At 48.6% G+C, this 19,371-nt stretch overlaps 1 protein-coding gene across 3 annotated transcripts in view; it reads left to right on the top strand.

Annotated features, from left to right (window-relative positions):
• Positions 1 to 16,787, top strand: part of RHOT2 (ras homolog family member T2) — a 48,813-nt gene extending 32,026 nt beyond the window's left edge. For all 3 annotated transcript variants that reach the window (XM_084818830.1, XM_084818831.1, XM_084818832.1), the window contains exons 16-19: positions 1,384 to 1,464; positions 5,892 to 6,014; positions 7,474 to 7,676; positions 15,126 to 16,787. In XM_084818830.1, coding sequence (XP_084674956.1) covers positions 1,384 to 1,464; positions 5,892 to 6,014; positions 7,474 to 7,676; positions 15,126 to 15,243 — 525 coding nt within the window. In that variant the 3' untranslated portion in view covers positions 15,244 to 16,787. The remainder of the gene's footprint in view (positions 1 to 1,383; positions 1,465 to 5,891; positions 6,015 to 7,473; positions 7,677 to 15,125) is intronic.
• Positions 16,788 to 19,371: the final 2,584 nt, after the last annotated feature.

The following is a 19,371-nucleotide window of genomic DNA, read 5'->3' as shown; positions in this document are numbered from 1 at the left end:
TGGAATTTGGCCCGCTGGCCAAAGAAGTTCTGCAACCCTGCCATAGACAACCAGGGATTCCATGCAAGCAGCTGGGCACCCCGGTGGAGGCGGGACAGATTGTTCTGTCCCGCCTCAGCCAGTCTGCTTGGTTTCCATGCTAGCCACGGAGAAGGAAAGCCCCCTTTCCCACGACCAGCATAGAAACCAAGTCAGCTGGTGGAGGAGGGATGGATCACTCTGTCCCTTCTTCCCCCTGTCCCCTTGATAGAAGGCAACCTTTTTTTTAAATTAGCCTGCTAAAAAGCTCGTAGCCTGCAGTTCCATGCTGGCTGCAAAGGTGGGGGCTTCTTTTTCTCTGCAGCTAGCAATGGCAACACAGGTGTGACACTCTTAAGGTGCTGGTCATTTTTGTGGGCTTATTTACAGGGCTGGCCACCTAGGGTGCAACGCTATGCATGTTCAGACAGAAAAAAAAGTCCTACAACTCCCAGCATACCTGAGACAGACATGCTGGGAGTTGTAAGACCTTTTTTCTGTTTAAACATGCATAGGATTGTGCCCCTAATCAATTCATGATGCAGGCAGAATTTGAACTTATGGTTTCTTGGCTCCCAGCTCTCTCAGCCACTAAATGACGTTAGCTCTGCGTAACAGCAGAAGGCTGCCATTGCTTGGGATATGCATGCAACCAAATCTCGAGTTCGTTGGAGTTCTCCAAATTCCACCTCAAAGCTTGTTCCGTCTCATATCTGTATCAGATTGTGAGCTTTACAGGGGGTTTTCCTCCTCGTGTGGAAATTTGTGTGTATTCTCATATGTATTTTCCCCAGATGTACACATCAATTGTCCGCATGTTTGAAATCTGTGCATTCTTCTCCCATTGTTTAAAGCGTGTTTGTGCTCATTTTTCAAAAGCAATTTTTTAAATGCACATTTTCCAAAGGTACGCATGCTGCCAAATGCTTTCTGTTTTGGTCCACGCATCACATTGAAACAAATTTCACATACATCCCTTGCTCCTCTGTCCACCAGCAAAGCCGCTGGGGACTTGGAACGCCAACAGCTCGTCTGTGGTGTCCTATAGAAGCCCATAACCCTGAAAAAAATACACATTTTCCTGACAAAAGCAGGGGTGTGCAGTTCGTAGCCTTCCAGATGTTTTGACCTCCAACTCCCATCAGTCTTGGTCAACATAGCGAATGGTGATAGGCCAAAACATCTGGACAGCCACAGGTTACCCACCCCTGGACTAAAGGATGTCCTGGCTCTGGGGTTTCAAGACTCACATTGTCACTTTGTCTAGAGTTCAGCACATGCCCTCTTTTCCTTAACCTGTATTTCTGTGGATGGGGCTCCTGAGATACAAACCATAAATATTCCTGCTTCCCTTTCTGTTTCCAGGCTCAAAGCGATTCCAAGGGGAAGGAGTCCTCCTATTCAGTTAACACAGTGCATGTCAATGGGCAGGAAAAGCATTTAATAGTAAGTATTGTTTGTTTTTAAATAAATGTCATTATATTGCTTATGTACAATAATCTAAATCTAAATATTGACGCTCATGCTGGATGGTTTAGTAAGGCCACAAGAATGGCCAAGCTTCTTATTCTGCATCACTGGAAAGCAAATAAACCCCCAACTATACACAATTGGATTCCAGGCCTATTGACTTTAGCTGCCCATGAAAAGCTATATTATACCAAACAACAAAAAGAAAATAAATTCCAGTTCGTATGGGTTCTTGAATTATCTGCAGAAGAATATTTGTTGTTTTTCAGTCATTAAGTCATGTCCGACTCTTCGTGACCCCATGGACCACAGCACACCAGGCCCTCCTGTCCTCCGTTCTCTCCTGGAGTGCTCAGGTTCATATTCGTTGCATCGGTGATGCTATCTAGCCATCTCATCCTCTGCCGTCCCCTTCTCCTTTTGCCTTCAATCTTTCCCAGCATCAGGTCTTTTCCAGTGAGTTTTTTCTTCGCATTAGGTGGCCAAAATATTGGAGCTTCAGCTTCAGTATCTGTCCTTCCAATGAGCAGTCAGGGTTGATTTCCTTTAGGATGGACTGATTTGACCTCCTTGCAGTCCAGGGGACTCGTAAGAGTCTTCTCCAGCACCACAGTTCGAAAGCATCAATTATTTGGCGCTCAGCCTTCCTTATTGTCCAGCTCTCACAGCCATACATTACTACTGGGAAAACCATAGCTTTGATTATACGGACCTTTGTCGGCAAGGTGATGTCTCTGCTTCTTACTATGCTGTCTAGGTTTGCCATAGCTTTCCTCCCAAGGAGCAAGCGTCTTTTAATTTCATGGCTACAGTCACCGTCTGCGGTGAGCTTGGAGCCCAAGAAAATAAAATCTGTCACTGCTTCCATTTCTTCCCCTTCTATATCCCAGGAAGTGATGGGGCCAGATGCCATGAACTTAGTTTTTGTAATGTTGAGTTTCAAACCAGCTTTTGCACTCTCCACTTTCACCCTCAACAAGAGGCTCTTTAGATCCTCTTCGCTTTCTGCCATTAGGGTGGTATCGTCTGCGTATCTGAGGTTGTTGATAATTCTCCCGGCAATCTTAATTCTGACCTGTGATTCATCCAGCCCCACGTTTCTCATGATGTACTCTGCATATAAGTTAAATAAGCAGGGAGACAATATGCAGCCTTGTCGTATCGGTTGTTCCGTGTCCGGTTCTTACTCTTGCTTCTTGACCCTCATACAGGTTTCTGAAGAGACAGGTAAGGTGGTCTGGTACTCCCATCTCTTTAAGAATTTGCCAGAGTTTGTTGTGATCCACACAATCAAAGGCTTTAGCGTAGTCAATGAAGCGGAAATAGACATTTTTCTCGAATTCTCTTGCTTTCTCCATAGCGAATGTTGGCAATTTGATCTCTAGTTCCTCCGCCTCTTCGAAACTCGGCTTGTACTTCCGGTAATTCTCGGTTCACATAGTGCTGAAGCCTAGCTTGTAGGATTTTGAGCATAACCTTGCTGGCATGTGAAATGAGCACAATTGTGCAGTAGTTTGAATATAATCCACCACAAAACCAGTGCAGTCCAATGAAGAAACGTGCATGATACAGCCCTTTTAATTTACTTTATGGAGGGGGCAATCCTATGGCCGCTAGTCAGCAGCTAGACAGCGTGTCAAGGGTGTTTCTGAGCACAGGGAGTGGGATAGCAGTTCAAATTTTGAAGCAGAACTGCCAGACATGAGGGAGGTGTTATCCCAGGCTAGTCCAGACATGACTAGGCCAGCTTCTCAGGTTACAAACATCCAGCTGGCTGAGGATGAGGGTCCCTCTTCACCCCCCCACCCCATGAGAGGCAGCAAACAGGAGGAGGCAGGGTTTGGGGAATCTGACCTAATAGACACCAGATGCAGGCGCAGGGCAAAGAGAGAGATGGCAGGGGCGGAACTTACACAGTCTACCAGATTGGTCTTGCGTGAAAAGCTTTGTTTAGAGGCCTCACGAGAGAGAGGGACCTCCCACACTTAAGTTAGGCTAGTGAGATTGCCTTCCTTTTCAAATGGCAGGCAACTCTCATAACTTCCTTTTGAATCCCCTGAAGGCATTCCTTTATAGACTGAGAGTCACTGAGAATTTGCATCTGTTTGACCCTGTGAAGTAATGGATTAAAAGCTGTAGACTGAAGCCTCTCATCTGTGTTTGTTTTCAGAGTTGAAATAAAGTGGGGGCTAAAGGGATCCTGACACGGCCATAGGATATGTGGGTTTCTGGGAACTGACCTCAAAGCCCGCACTCCGAGGTTAGTTCCCGGAGATCCGACCTTCCCTCCCTTCCGCGCCGCCTTGCAGGCAGCGCAGAACAGTCCTCGGAAGAGGAGTGTGGAGCAGCCAAAATGGGGTGTTCCGGGGGGGGTTCTGGGGCGGGGAAGATGGAAATGCTGGTACGACACATCCTGTGTGTTGTCCGGCAGCCTCCTCCCCCATTCCGCCTTCCCGTGGCTAAACAGCCGAAATCAGCTGTCTAGCCGCAAATGCAGGGTGGCTGAAGCGCAAAGAGGACAATCCCCTCTGCACTTCTTCTGCCCTGCATTGGTTAGGCGGTCACCTCCGAGTTCAGAGGCAGCCACCTATCCCTATAGGATTGTGCCCTTATTGTTTTTTTCAATTTATTTTTTCTGTGTAAATATGAATTCATCCAAGTTTTGCTTAATGATTTTACGTAGATACACAAAACCTTTACATACATGAAGATATGAAGAAAGGAGGGGGAAACCTTAAAGGGGCGGAAATGAGGGCGGGGGGACAGGTTTACTGCAGGAGTAGGCAACCTTTTTGGACTGTGGACGCGTTTGGCAATTTGAGAAAGTGTCCTGGGAACCACCACAAAATGGCTGCCATGGGAGGCATGGCAACAGACAAGTAAGCTGCCCAAAAGAGTAAATGGCAGATGTGGCATCTGTGCACCAACACACTAAAGAAATCCTTTGAAGCTTTCCACACCAAGAGAAACCTATTTCACAACAATCCCAGATGCTGGCAAGAAAATGTGTTTTTAAAAGTGGGAGGGATGTGGCACCTTGGTGGGCACCAAGAAAGGTGTCCAGGGGCTCCTTGTTGCCTATCCCTGGTTTACTGTTTGTCTTGTATTGGAAAATGAAAAAAAAAATCAATAACAAAAAAAGTCTGGAGATCTACCTTCTGCCCACCTCTGCTAGCATGCCGTTGCAGCAAAAGAAGAAAAAAGAACTTGTTAACTTGAGATTTGGTCCCCTCTTTGAGCTGGTTCACACAGTCAGAAATACTGTGTTGCATGGTCCGCATCTGCCACTGTGCAGAGCCATATGACATTTGTATCGGCCAGACTTACTTGCATCTGTAAGCACAGGGTGCTCAGCTCCTGCCGTGATTCCTCCCTTTTTTGAGGGGGAAAGAGAGTGGGAATGAAACCATACAGGTGTATATGTTGCTTGTCTTGTGGGCCCATGCTCTGCTAGGTACAGTATTTCCAGCAGTGAACTGGCCTTTTATCAGAGAGAAAGAGAGAGATTTTACCAAATCAGTCACTGGCTGGGAACTGAACTGTTGTGCAGGCAACGTGCCCAAAAGGGGCTTCAGGCTGGTGTTCCTTGAACTGCAGTTCCCCGTACAGCATATATGTAGTGGAGGACGGTGGCTCCGATGTCAGTGGGGCAGTGAATCTGCTCTGGGTTTCAGTCAGAACTCTAAAGGAGCTATCCAGCACCTTGGATAGCTCCTTTAGAGTTCTGACTGAAACCGATTCACCACCCCAGTGACATCGGATCCACCGGCCCCCACTGCTTATATTAAACCACTTTTAAAACTGAAGTGATGTGACATGGTCTTCTCTTAGACGGAAATAAAGTGAAGAAATCTGATACCCTTGGGTGTGCCCAGATCCGCATTTTGTAGGGGCCCAGTCAGTAGTCTGGGAGCTTCTAATGCTGCAACACTGCTGAAGCTAAGCTGGTACAGATCTGGGCCAAAACATGGATCACAGGGAGTTCCACGTAGAAGTAGGTTATGAATACAATACATAAAATATATTTTAAAGAGTAGTTCTTGGATTCTATTATATATTTTTGAATAGTTGTCACACATATAGTTATCATTACTGTACATGACATTTTACCAAATGACGCTCACACGAAAAGAAGAAGCTCCAGGTAGCTTCCAAGCTATATTTTGGTACAGGGAGAGAGACTCAGAGGTTGAGGAGGATGTTGGAAGAAGCAATAACTGCTGGAAGATGCCAACGTGCAGTTCCATGTACAAGTTATCTGATGCCTGTCTGTTTCTGTTAGTAAGACAAACAAAGGATGTTCTCCTTTTTATAGAAAAAAGCAACTTGATGTATTTAAAACAAAAAGCTGCCTCAAAATGGCTTCTAAATACTCTGAATCTCCTCCTTGCGTTTCTTTCCAGCTGCACGAGATCGATGTGGGTGTGGAGTTCGTGAAGGTGTCCGATGCATCGTGTGATGTTGCTTGCTTATTGTACGATGTGACGGACCACAAGTCTTTCAACTACTGTGCTAGTGTTTATAAGGTAACTTTCCCCGTCTCCCTGCTTGCTCCCCAGGGCTGGCCCTACTAGTAGGCAAAGTGAGGCAGCCCCCTCAGGCAGCAGATGCCGGGCTGCATCCACAGCGTGTTGACGGTGAGTGTTGTGTGTGCCACGTGGCCTGCCCTGCACCTCCTCAGCTACCCTGTGCCAGAAAAATTCAACTGCCCATCCAGTCAGCTTTTGCAGGTGGAATGGGAGGGGGGGTCCTTCGCCTCAGGCAGCAAAATGTCTTGGAGCAGCCCTGCTGCTCCCATTGACAGCTACCCGGATGAATGGCTAAGTTGGCCAGTATTTTCAGCAGCATCCAAGAAGGGTTCCTGCTCGAGACAGGTCTGTGAGATGAGACTGGTGCTAGAAGGCTAAGCTCCAGCCATGTGGCAGTGAGTTCCACAGGCGAATTTTTTTTGGTCATAAATTTGCTACCAGTTGCTTTTATTGCATGACCAAAGGTAGCGATTGGTAGCACATTTATCACAAAAAGCACTTATCTCTGGAACTCACTATATCTTTTTTATAATTAATTTTTTGTTGTAAATTTTTAACAAAACAAAAAAGCTAGTGGCCTTCACAAAATTCATGTGGCAGTGAGTTCCAAAGATCATAAAAAAACCGATTGGTAGCAAATTTATGGCATTCATCTCTGGAACTCGCTGCATCTTGAGACTGAATAATGTCTCTCCTTCCCCTCCCTCTTCATACTGTTCAATGTCACCGTTTAATAAAAAATGTTTTTTAAAAGCTTTAAAAATATCCATTTCTTTGGGGGCTCACTGGCTGAGTTAAAACCCTTGGAGTTTTTAATTAATCCCTGTACTTGAAGCTAGGTATGAACCTTTTTCCTGTCTGCTGTCCCAGATCTTCTTATGGAGCAGGGGTGCAGAATCTCTTTCAGTCCAAGGGCCAAATTCCATTTTGGAGAAGGTTTTGGGGGCCACATTCCAGTACTGGGTGGGGCCAAGGGTAAAAGCAGAGGGATCAAAGGCAAATGCGGCGGGGCCAACAATACACACACCTCCAAAGCATATTTTGGCTTAAAGCTCTTACAGCCAGTAACGAAGTCGTAGGAGAGGTATTTCAGAATGGGGAAAAAACTGCAGAGAAGCCTGGAAGCCAGACTAATGATTGGTGGTTGGAAGATAGTGGGTGAGGCCAGAGAGAAGGAGCATGGCCCTCTGGGGAATTCTGGGCTGGCCAGATTTGGCCCCCGGGCCGGAGATTCTGCACTCCTGTTACAGAGCATGGGTCTCTGTCTTGAGCTCTCTAGGCTCGGTGGAGGAGAAGGGAGCACCGCTCAGATGGGATTAGAGGAGCGGGGTAGGGTTGGGAGTCAGTTGGTCCCCTGGGGGATCCCCACCAAAACCTGCCCACATGCACCCTCCCCCCACCTACCCTCCCCCACCTCTCTCAGGTAATTAGCCACTGTTAACGGTTGCCTCTGCAGCAGCACTACCTGGATGGACAGATCCCTTGCCTCTTCGTGGCCTCCAAGGCAGATCTGCCAGAGACGTTGCCGCAGCACGGCCTCTCGCCGGCCGAGTTCTGCTACAAGCACCGCCTGCCGCCACCAGTTTGCTTCACCTGCAGCGGACAAGGCCCGCCCAGTTCCACCGTCTACACCAAGCTGGCCACGGCGGCCACCTTCCCGTTAGTACCTCCCCCTCTTTTATATTCCTCTCAGTGAGCAACGCAACTGTGGATGTACCGCTTCTACGCCTGCCTAAAACATTTTGGTGCCTTAGCTGGAAAATCCAAATGGTGCCTTCCTCATAGTCAAGCAATGAAGTGACGGAAAACTTGTCACCCCAAATCTGTCTGAGGCAGCCACCTCCCTCTGCTTAATGCATGCCAGCTAGGCCCGTGTTTATTTATTTACACTTTAGATCCAGGCTTCCCTTCAAGGAGCTGCCATGGTTCTCTCCCCCAGCCCCCTTTTCCCATTGTATCTTCAGAGCAACGCTGTGAAGTAGGCCAGGCTGAGAGATAGTGGCTGGGCCAAATTCACCCAGTGAACTTCGTGGTTGGAGTGCTATACTGTCGGTATACTAGGCTATATTTATATTCTCCCTTTCCTTGAAGGCTGAGGGTTGTTGCACAACTGGATAGATAAAATACACAGTCCTAAAACTGGCAAAATTACTCCATTTCTGTTTAACTCTGAGCTATTAAAGGGCTGTCCCCAGTCCTTCCCACCCCAGAATAAACCAAGGTAATCTCTAATGCATGTGGGCAATTGTCAAGTGTGGATTTCACTGAGGAATGGAATCCCACAGTTGCAGGGCCAGCCGTCGTGAATTCCTCTTCAGCTGTGGGAAGAACAGGATCCTTTGTCTGATATGGAGCATCACAATAGACCTTACAGAAGGAGTGGGGGCTTGCACCTTGGATAGCTCCTTTAGAGTTCTGACTGGTTCTGACTGAAACCTGGAGTGGATTCACTGCCCCACTGACATTGGAGCCACCAGCCTTCACTGAGAAGGAGGTGGCCTGCAAGGCATGTTGGGCTTTAGCTATTTAGAGCAGGGGTGCTGATTGGCAATAACAAAGGGATTCCCCTGCCTGCTGCTTGCTCATTTAATTGGGAGGGGGAGCGGTGTGCAGGGGAATCCCCTTGTTATCTCCAGTCTGTGCCTTTCCTCATCTCCTCCCCAAGCCCCTAGTAGCCTCCAGGCTGAGGGGAGTGGGCAGGGCCCATGAAGGGTACCCAAGTCTCCGTGGGCCCAATTAGGCTCATGGGCCAGAGGTTCCCCACTGCTGCAACCAAAATGTCACAGAGTGGGGAGAAAGCTTTCAAGAAAGACCTTTTAAAGGTATTGCACTACTGCTGCTTGAGAGAACCTGTTTACCTTAAAACACGCAGACAATAATCTTTAGCATCTGTATAGCACTTTCATGTGCATTATCTAGTTGTAATCCTTACAGTAACCCTGTAAGGTAAGTCAGTATTATTAACCCCATATTGCAGCTCCGTTACAAAGGCTCCAAGGGCTGGTGGTGGGACACGGCTGGGGGAAATGGCCAAGCCCTACTGACCACTTTTCTACCATTGTTTTTAAACATACACCTGAAGAGTTCTGTGTAACTCAAAAGCTTGCCCTCCCAACCTTGTGAACATTACTTGGTGCAATTAACAGTGCCGTTGTGTTTGCCCTGTATCTTGTGTTCGGTGGAACCAACACAGTGCCTGAGGCTTGGGCCTATTTGGTTACTCGAACAAGCCAAGAGCTTGCAAGGAAACACACTGTGTTTTACTGGCTCACGCTGATGTAAAATTTCTCCCCAAGGATTAGGGGAAATCCATTATTTATACCCAGCTAAATCCAAAAAGGGGCAGGGGAGAGTGAGCCAGTCTCAGGCCTTGCATGAAGAGCTTTATTTATTTATACCGCAATTCTTAAATCTTCCTAATACATCTGTGAAAGAAAAAAAAAAGGGGGGGGGAGGCACGTGTGATAAAAGAAACATATGTAGAAGGGGAAGGCAAGGGGAGGGGGGAGACACTTTGTGTGGCTGATAACCTCCTTTTGTTTTCGAGGATCTAATTTTATCTGGGTTCCTTTAATATTCAGCTTGTCCAATCGCAGATGCATATCACAGCTTGGACAACTTGTCTCCCAGATGCTGGAAATGTAGTTATCCATCAGGATGGCGCTGCAGCTGAGTGCCTCCCATACCATTCTTTTCCTAGGCCGTTGCTTCCTCCTTCCCTTTCTCTTTTCTTAGGGCCATTCTTCACATGCATCCTTGACTCAGCTTCCTTTCAGTCCTGTTCACTTATAGCCCATCCCCCTGGCCATTTTACATTTCCATGAACCTTGGGGTAATGTCTCACTGCTCCCCCAGTTCCTGCACCAGCAGTCCTTTGTGTCTTCAAACATTACCTAGTTGTCGCTCGGGTCAGTATGCTTGTATCCATTCTGCCCTCATTTGCAGTTAAATGTGGCAATCCTTTAGTCTGTGTACGATGTGTTGGTTGCTACACATGCAAATGGGTGTGAGGCGAAGATTAGGATTGATGTAAATGGCTACTGATGTCACAACGGTGGTGAGATTTCCGTATACAGTTACCACAAGGAGAGGGCACTTTCTCCTGAGTAGAAATATACAGTTATCTCAACATACTACTTTCACAACCTGTAAGCTTTCAAGTGATATCCTCTTCAGCTGTTCAGGCAGAGCAGTTGAGGAGATGAAGGCAGAGGGACAGACACCATCAGAGATATGGGACAATTATGTACGACTGGGCTGTCTTATGATATTGTGGAAGTTTTTGACATCAGCAGAGCTTTTCCTAACTTTTGGTGCTTTCCACCAGGCGCACCCTCAATTAATTTCAGTAGAGCTTACTTTGCCTTGCTTTCCTACCATTGAAAGGTTCAGAAGATTCATCTAATTGGTGGCAGAGGCCAGGGTGGATCATGGCTTTTTTCCAAGTTTGGTTCTTTTTTCTCAGTCTCTCTTATTTTGGTCTCCTTAATGAGAATAGGTGCCAAAGCAGCATGACCTAGAAAGGTACCACTAGAGCTCATCTCTGCTACAAATTATTTAGACGTTGTTGCACTATTTATACCTGTACTGGGTGAAAGTGTTAGTGTAACGCTTCTAGCCCAGCCTACCTCGTATGCAAGTACAGTGGCTGGGCAAAAGAGTACATTAGTCTCTTGCCATGCTAAAACAAACACGAGAGAGATGCTTAAATCTTGTGATCTATATGAGTTACCCAAGTTTAGTTTAACTTGTGCATTTGCCTGTCTTGCTTCTGCTAGGCTGAGGGGAAGGGCTATGTAGGGCAATAAAAGCCCTGCCCCAGTCACTGGGCAATATACAGTCAGGGCCAGAAATACTGGAACAAGGATAACTGTTTGGGCAGTTGGCCTCTGTACACCACCACATTGAAGTTGAAAGGAAACACACCCAAATGGGAGCGAAGTCAGGACTTTCAGCTGAAATTCAAGGGGTTTGGCAAAAGTGGGGCACGAACCAGGAAGTACACACACACACACATCGTTGGTGGCTCATAAGTAATGGAACAAACCAACATTATTTCAAACTTAAGGATCACCTTTAATACTTGGATGAAAATGCTTTGCAGTCAATGACAGCCTGAAGTCTGGAACCCATGGACATGACCAAATGCTGAGTTTCCTCCCTCGAGATGCTTTGCCATGCCTTTACTGCAGCTGCCTTCAGCTGCTGCTTGTTTGTGGGTCTTTCTGCCTTCAGTCTTGCCTTCAGTAAGTGAAAAGCTTGCTCTGTTGGGTTGAGATCAGGTGACTGACTTGGCCATTGAAGAACATTCTACTTGTTTGCCTTGAGAAACTCTTGGGTAGCTTTTGCTGTATGTTTTGGGTCATTAGCCATCTGCAATATGAAGCGGCGTCCTATCAGTTTGGCAGCATTCGTCTGAATCTGAGCAGAAAGTACAGCCCTGTACACTTCAGAATTCATCCTGTTCCTTTTATCAGCAGGCAAGTCATCAATAAACACCAGTGACCCGGTTCCATTGGCAGCCATACATGCCCATGCCATAACACTGCCTCCACCATGTTTGACAGATGATGTGGTATGCTTTGGATCATGAGCTGTTCCTTTCCTTTTCTCTTCCCATCATTCTGGTACAAGTCAATCTTGGTTTCATCAGTCCAAAGAATCTTATTCCAGAACTGGGCAGGCTTTGCTGGCAAAGGCTAATCTGGCCTTTCTGTTCTTGAGCGTTACCAGTGGTTTGCACCTTGTGAAGCCTCTGTATTTACATTCATAAAGCCGTCTCTTGACTGTAGATGCTTACAATGACATGCCTACCTCCTCAAGAGCGCTCTTGACCTGGCTAGATGTTGTGAAAGGGTTCCTCTTCACCGTGAGCAGAATTCTGCGGTCATCCACTTTAGTTGTCTTCCAGGCCTTTTGCTGTTCCTGAGCTTGCCAGTTAATTCCTTCTTTTTCAGGATGTTCCAAACTGTTGTGTTGGCCACTCCCAATGTTTTTGCTATATCTCTGATGGGTTTATGTTGTTTCCTCAGCCTAATGATGGCCTCCTTCACTCGCATGGACACCTCTTTGGACCTCATGTTGGGAGTTCCAGTGATCAGCTACCAAATGCAAATGTAACACTCAGAAGCACCTCCAGGCCTTTTATCTGCTTGATTGGTCATGGGGTACCCAGGAAACAGGCCACACCTGGCCATGCAGCTGCTTGTCAGCCATTCGTTCCATTACTTATGAGCCACCAACGATGGGGGGGGGTGTATGCCACCGGCTGGCCTTCCTGAATGGTTAGTGCCCCACTTTTGTCAAACCCCTTGAATTACAGCTGGAAGTCCTGACTTCGCTCCCATCTGGGTGTGTTTCCTTTCAGCTTCAATGTGGTGGTGTACAGAGGCCAACTGCCAGAACAGTTATCCTTGTTCCAATATTTCTGGCCCTGACTGTAGCTCATCTCCTTTGCGTGCAGGTGGTCTCAGGTTCAGTCCCTGGCCTCTCTACTTCTAAGAGGATTTGAGGTGGGAAGTCTTGGAAAGATCTCCGCCTGAGACCCTGGCTCTCTGTTGGCAATCCTAGCCAGCGTGCTGTAGTGGCGAGAGTGTTGGACTAGGAGCTGGGAGATCCAGGTTCTAGTTCCTGCTCGGCCATGGAAGTTCACTGGGTGACTTTGGGCCAGTCACAGACTCTTAGCCCAGCCCACCTCACAGGGTTGTTGTTGTGAGGATAAAATGGAGAGGAGGAGGATTATGTACGCTGCCTTGAGTTTCTTAAAGGGGAAAAATGGCGGGCTATAAATGTAATAAATAAAATAATAAATAAAGAGTAGATAATACTGGGCAAGATGAGATGGACCAGTGGTTTAACTGGCTGTAAGGCTATTTCATATGTTGCAGAGGAAGGGGGCTGTGTCCCAGCAGCACAGCACATCCGTGAGGGTTGCAGGCAGCATGGCAGGGAATGACCTCGCTTTGCCTGAGGACCTTGGAAGGATGCTGAAAGGCAGGGTAGACAGGACTGGGCTAAACGGACGGGTGTTTTGACTTCTAATAAGGCAACTTCCTGTGTTCCTCCTCCTTCCTTCAACCAGTCTCAGCAGCCATTGGCCACGTGCTTCCTAGTCTGTCCTCACAAGCGTAAGGATAGGAAAAAACAAGTAGGATATGCAACAAAACTCTGTTCCACCCCCACCCCATTATTCCATTCCCCCTGACCACAGCCCATCAGCATTCCTCAGTCACTGAGTGCGCTCGGAAAACTCACTGGATTGTTTCAAGTGTTTCCCCTCTTAGAGATGGACAGACAGAAAGAGATTTGTGCTTCTGTAAATCCCAGGGTTTCCCAAAGCCCATTGATGCCTCCGTTGTGTGTGGGGCAGTGCTGTTTTGGCTACATAAGTAACAGCACTCACTGCCTGAACATAGGAACTAGAGGGACGTATTCTTTCTATGAGAGCAGATTCCCAGGATACTGAACAGAAGAAGAGCCTTGCTGGATCAGATTAAAAGCTCACCTAGTCCAGCATCCTGTTTCTAGCAGTGGCCGGCCGTGTCTCCAGGAAACGCACAAGCAGGTCATGGAAGCAGCAGCCTCCTCTGCTGTTGCTAGCTCCCTACTCCTATGTCTGGTATTTCGAGGTATTTGGCCTCTGAATGTAGACGTTGGATTTGGCTATCTTTGTTAATGCCCACGTGACAGACCAGTCATCCTCCAGGAATTTGTCTTTTCCCACTTTGAAGCCACGTCAAGCAGTGGCTATCGTGGATACATCTTGTGGCTGTGTGACTTTCCCATATATGAATTGGCTCTTGGATGAGGGAAAAGCTTTGGCGTCCTTTTGGAAGTCGCTGCCCCAAGATGGATGCTGTAAAGACCACTGGCTGTACACGGCTTTAAAAGGGGATTAGGCAAATTCATGGGTGCTAGGTCTGAACTCTGGCCACAGTGCCAACTTCTGTATCTGTACAGTGTTGCGCAGTAGGGCACGGATCTGGGCGCGAAGTCCAGGATTCCTGTTTGGTACAGAACAATAGAGGCTGGTGGTTCAATGTCACTGGGGAGACAAATCCACCCCAGGTTTTGTCGCTGCAGAAGCACCTTGGATAGCTCCTTTCGGGTGCTGACTGGTTCTGACCAAAACCCAGAGTGGATTCACTGCCCCACTGACATCGGAGCCACCAGCCTCCACTGGACAGACAGACATGTATCACACCCTTTTTGGCGAAGTTTCAAGATCCACATGGCAGCTGCACACACGTGGCTCCGCCATTCGTGTAGAGCGCAGTCCATTTCCCTACATGCGCTGTGCAGATGAATGGGGATTGCGCAAGAGCATGCTAGGCCGGCACAAGTGCTCTTACCACAGCTCCTGTTCCTTTCTCGGGGCTTGCGCACGGACATCTCCTGCTGGAGTGTAACTCCTGATGCCACATTTGTCTGCATCCCATTCTGCCCTCCCCTGAAGGTCTTCAGCCTGAGGCAGCTGCCGCTCTCATTGACTTGTACTGGGACCACTTCTTTATACATACATGCGTGTGCTTATGAATCACCTTTCTGCCCAAATAAGGCCCCCAAGGTGACTTACAATTGCCCCTGCCTCCTCCCCAACACCTTCCTGGGGCTGACCTTCCAGTATCCTTTGTGTGATAGTGGGGGTGGGCCACCTTTTTGGGCTGTGGGGACGTTGGACAATTTGAGGAACTGTCCCTGGGCACTGCCACAAAATGGCTGCCATGGGAGTCGTGGCAAAGGACAAGTCACCTGCCCCAAAGGCTGAGGACAAGGCAGAGGTGGGGTCTGAGCTCCAGCACACTAATCAACTCCTTTGAGCCCATGGTTTTCAGCACCAAGAGAAACCTATTTCTCAACAATCCCAGCTGCTGGTAGGAAAATTTGTCTTAAACAGTGGGGAGGGTAGCACACCTTGGTGGGCAGCAAGAAAGGCATCTGGGGACACAGTGGTGCCCACGGGCACCACGTTGCCTGCCCACGGGCACCACGTTGCCTGCCCACGGGCACCACGTTGCCTGCCCACGGGCTACCCCAATGAGCCTGCCACCTCCCTTTCCCTCTTTGCTTTATCCTCCGGGCTGAAATGCTGCTACTCTCACCCTGTAGGCACCTGAATGACATTGACCTGGGCACTGCGTCCTTCTGGATCAGGGTAGCCTTGGGGGCGACATTCGCCGCTGTCGTGGGAATCACCCTCTACAAGGCGATGGTGAAGAACAAGTAGAGGAGGAAGGGGAAATGGAACTCTTTTTTTTTTCCTCTGCCACTTTTCCACCCAACTCCAGAAAAAAACCGCTTCATTTGCCCCAAGCAAGCTGCACGTCCAGGAAGAAATGGGCAAGAGGAAGAAAACGGGTCCCAGAAGAACAGAATCCCTCTCATCCTCCCTCTGATTGCAACGGGGAGAGACAACCATTGCACCAGCATAAGCAGAAATAGTCACAGAGTCATCCAGCTGGCATGGGCAAGACTCACTTTCTCATTCCATTCCTTCAAAAGTATATTTTTCACACTCAGGGAGTGCTCCCCCCCCCTTTCCCCCGCCTCCACAACAACCATAGCTTCAGGTTCCCTGTAGTCCCGCTGTGCTGCTAAGACATATCTCAAGGCCCCCTTCTTACCCCATCTGGATGCCTTCAAAGTCTGAAGCTGTTGCAGCCTTGCAACAAAAATAGATCTCTTTTTCAAGCCCTCCCTTTTAGGGGGAAGCCCAGACTCAAGATCGGCCTCAAGGAAACTCGGGAAAGCTTGAGAGCACCATTTGATTCCCGGTGCTGCAGCAGCAGGACTGTCTCCCTCTTCAGCATCCTGTTCCGTGGTGGTTTTATGTGTATAGCCATCGTTGGAGAACCCAAAGGCTTCTGGGACTCTTTCGTGCGCCGTTCCTAGCAGGGAGCTCTGCGCAGGGCCTCTGTTGGGCCGTCGCTGGCAAAGGACGAAGACCCCTTGAAGGATGGTGTGGTACTTAAAAGATGGGAGTATTATGGCTGATCTCTGGTGTTCTCCACTCAGGCACATTGTGTCTCCCGCCACTTACGTTACCCTGCCATATGTTTGTGCCACGTCCCCCTCTGTGTGGTTATCCTGGGCCCTCATTGCTGTAGCCGTCTACCCATTGTCCTGAGTAGGCCAGGCCAACTCCTCTGCCCTAGGGCCTGAAAAGACTCGGGTGAAGCCTACTGAGGGGGACCTAAAGGTGTTGGAGGAAGCGTGAGGCAGGCGCTAAGCAACCGCCCAGTCTGTCCAGTCGGCTGCTCTCCTTCACAGTGGCCCTTTTTCCTGCTTTGGGTCTCTCAACCTATGCAGGTAATGAAGAGGCGGCATTTGTGCAGGAGGAGAGAGAGCTTGCTCAGACTTCGGATTTGCCAGAGTATTTGGGGGCTAGTAGTAGTTCCCCCCCGCCCCCGGCCCTGCTTTTGTGTTTTCAACCTCAGCCTGACACAAGGAAGCTTAACTGGTGAAATTTTTTTCCTGCCACTTCTCTCTGCACATCAGGAAAAGTGTCACCTGCACAATTTCTGTGCATCAGGCTCCTGTCTGAAGGTGAAAGGCCAGCAAAGGAAGAAAAGAGGTAACCCTGAGCCAGCAAGGTTCTGTGCAACTGCTGTTTGTGAGGCTGGGGCACCAGTCTTGAGGCCTGCTTATGAACTTTTTAAACCTACCTTCAGCTTTAAAATAGTTGTGTAAATATGTGTATGATAAAAGGAATGCATTTCTGTGCTCCTCAGTAGGCAGTTCAGATCAAATTAAAAAAAGGAAGCTTTTAAACACCGATGTAGTACTTAGCTGTTCCTGCACACTTCACGCTTGGCAGTTTTTGTGACAGGTTAGGGGTGTTTTTCCCTTGGGAGCCTTCCCTGCATCTGTCACCTGGGGGGTTTCCTTCCGAACTTCGCATCTCCATAAGTTTTAGGAAGCAAATGCTTCACAGAATAAAAGCGGCTGTGCAGTCAGGTTCCCCCAACACGCAAGAGAGATGGGGAGCTGGTAATGTGAACCAGAAGACGGGCAGCAACCGTTTTCACGATCGTGGCTTCCCCCCTGCCACTGCGATTGCAGGAATAGCTACAGCTGTATCCGTACAGAGTTGGGTTAATTCTAACAATTCCCCATGGGATCACTTGCATTGGTCACATGGAGGGTAAGCTTCATGAACTCCCCTTTATCAACACCAAGGAAACAGACGTAGCAGTATTAGAGTTCCTAGGTCCCTACCTGGAACTTCTCCTTGTCACTTTAAGGGGGAAGGGGACACAGACACACAAGAATATATGCAACAACGTCGCTTCCTGTTCTACAGTATTGCCTTCCCATCTTTCTCCCCTCCTATAAAAGGAGGGGGGACTGCAGCTTAGGAGGGCTAGCTAGTGTTAGCCACTTCTGTGCGGGACACTTTAAAACTAGCTTTTAAACCCTGCCTTCCCAGCTACCAGCTGCAGAAGAGCATAAACCAGTGTTGATGAACTTGTCGGACAGGCTAGCCAACTCCCAGTTCCAACTCTTACCCCTTGGCCCATCTAACCCACCCATGCCATTTCCTTCTGATACTGGTTAGGAGCAGTGAAGCCTGATAGCCAGAAATTGAAATCTGGGAACAAAGGGGCAGTAGAAAAGGCAGGGGGCTTGGGTGTGGAGGAAGACGACGATAAACCAAATTGCTGTCCATTTGTACCCACTTCAACAGAGCTTCCTGCCAACTTTTACTAGCATGGTCAGATTTCTAGCCAGCAGCAGAATTTTAGTGGTCAGCCTGGAGTGGTGCTGTTGGATCACTCAGCAGGCAGCACAAATCTCTTCAAGCCCTTTGCTGGCTGCCAGCCCAGTGTTTTAAGTTCCCGAAGGTGGGATCGTGTCAGTGCAGGAAGAGACCTGCTGTGCCTCCGCTTTCTGTTGGGGTTGTGCGGCGTTGAATGGAAACCTGGTCGACACCACAGCGGTTCATCTGAGTGTACCGGACCGCTGATGCAGCCGTTCAGTCAGGGGTGGGGTATTTAGTGCCGTCTTTGCCATCCTGGTGCCCTCCAGATGTTGTGGACTTCATCTCCTAGCAGCCCCAACCAGCGTGGCCAGAAATCCTGGGAGCCATCATCCAAAGCATCTGGAGGGCACCTGGGTGGGGAAGGCTGACGCAGCACTTGCTCTTCCAGTAGGCTGGGTGTGGCCAACTGACAAAGCTGTGCGTGTGGAGCCCATTAGCAGTTGACAGCAGAAGGAGGCCTTACAAAGAAGAGGCTGAGTGCTCCCCCCAACATGCCCCTGCTAAGCCTAGTTCACCTTACACCCTGCCTGATGCCACTGCAGCGTGCGGCTTCCCCATCCCTGCTCCACATCACTGCTCCACATCACTGGCCCAGTGAAGCCAGGGCAGTGCACATCATAATGGTGTCATGATGACCGAGACTGTCAAACTAGGGCTTCAAGTGGGAGAAAGGACCTTGCTGTGGGGCTGATATTTTCAGCGATGGCCCCACATTCTTTATAACATGTAGTTCTGCCCTGCATCTCCTGGTCAAACTGGAACTATCCCTTTCACTGGGCTTTAAGTCCTTTTGCAGCTGGACCATCAGCCTTCCGTTCATTGTCATGTCAGCCTCTGTTGCGTTGGCCAAGCTTGTAGGCTGTTCCTGAGATCATCTCTGGCTTCCCCCAAAGAGGAACCTCGACTCCTCCGTTCTTTTGCTGCTTGTACCTTTACTGAAGCTCCTGCGTCTCGCACAAAGCTGGAAAAGTCGGGGGGGGGGGAATCGAATGATGGATACTTGCATCCCTTTGGCATGGGCTCGGAGCAGACGTGGTTTACAGCAGGGGTGGGCAGAAAGATATCCAGATGTCTGGCTTCAACTCCCAGAGTTCCTGACCACTGACCATGTTGGCAAGGGCTTCTGGGAGTTGGGAGTCTAAAACATCTGGAGATCTACCTTCTGCCAAACCCTGGTTTACCATGTACGTTATGGGAGAACAACTCAGCCAGGTTTGTAGCTGTAGAGCCATTTTTAAAACAAAATCCCAGAGTCTGTGGTGTCTCCTTGTCCTTCATCAGAACTCCCTATATATGATCTAGGCTTGGGGTTATTTTACTAATTTGGATTTTCTTACGGATCCCCAGTGCACAGGCAAACTGGAATGTCCTGTATTGCTTGCCAGCCAGCCAGATAATAATAATACAACGCAGTTGGAGTTCCATGCCAGCCTCCACAGGGCAATATCTGATTGCTCCAAGCCTGTTGAAGGAGCTTTCAGGGGCCAAGTGGGTGCTGGGACTCTCCTTACTGTCTCTCAGTGATGCATGTTGTGCATCCTTTTGATTTTGGCCCCTCAGCAAGCCATTCTACACATATTTTGGGGTTGTAGT

The sequence above is a fragment of the Heloderma suspectum genome, chromosome 12 (assembly GCF_057233095.1).
Source record: "Heloderma suspectum isolate Gila_16-S chromosome 12, 16-S_ref, whole genome shotgun sequence".
Taxonomy (NCBI): Eukaryota; Metazoa; Chordata; class Lepidosauria; order Squamata; family Helodermatidae; genus Heloderma; species Heloderma suspectum.
Note: the sequence above shows the minus strand (reverse complement) of the source record. Positions and strands in the feature narration are given on the sequence as shown.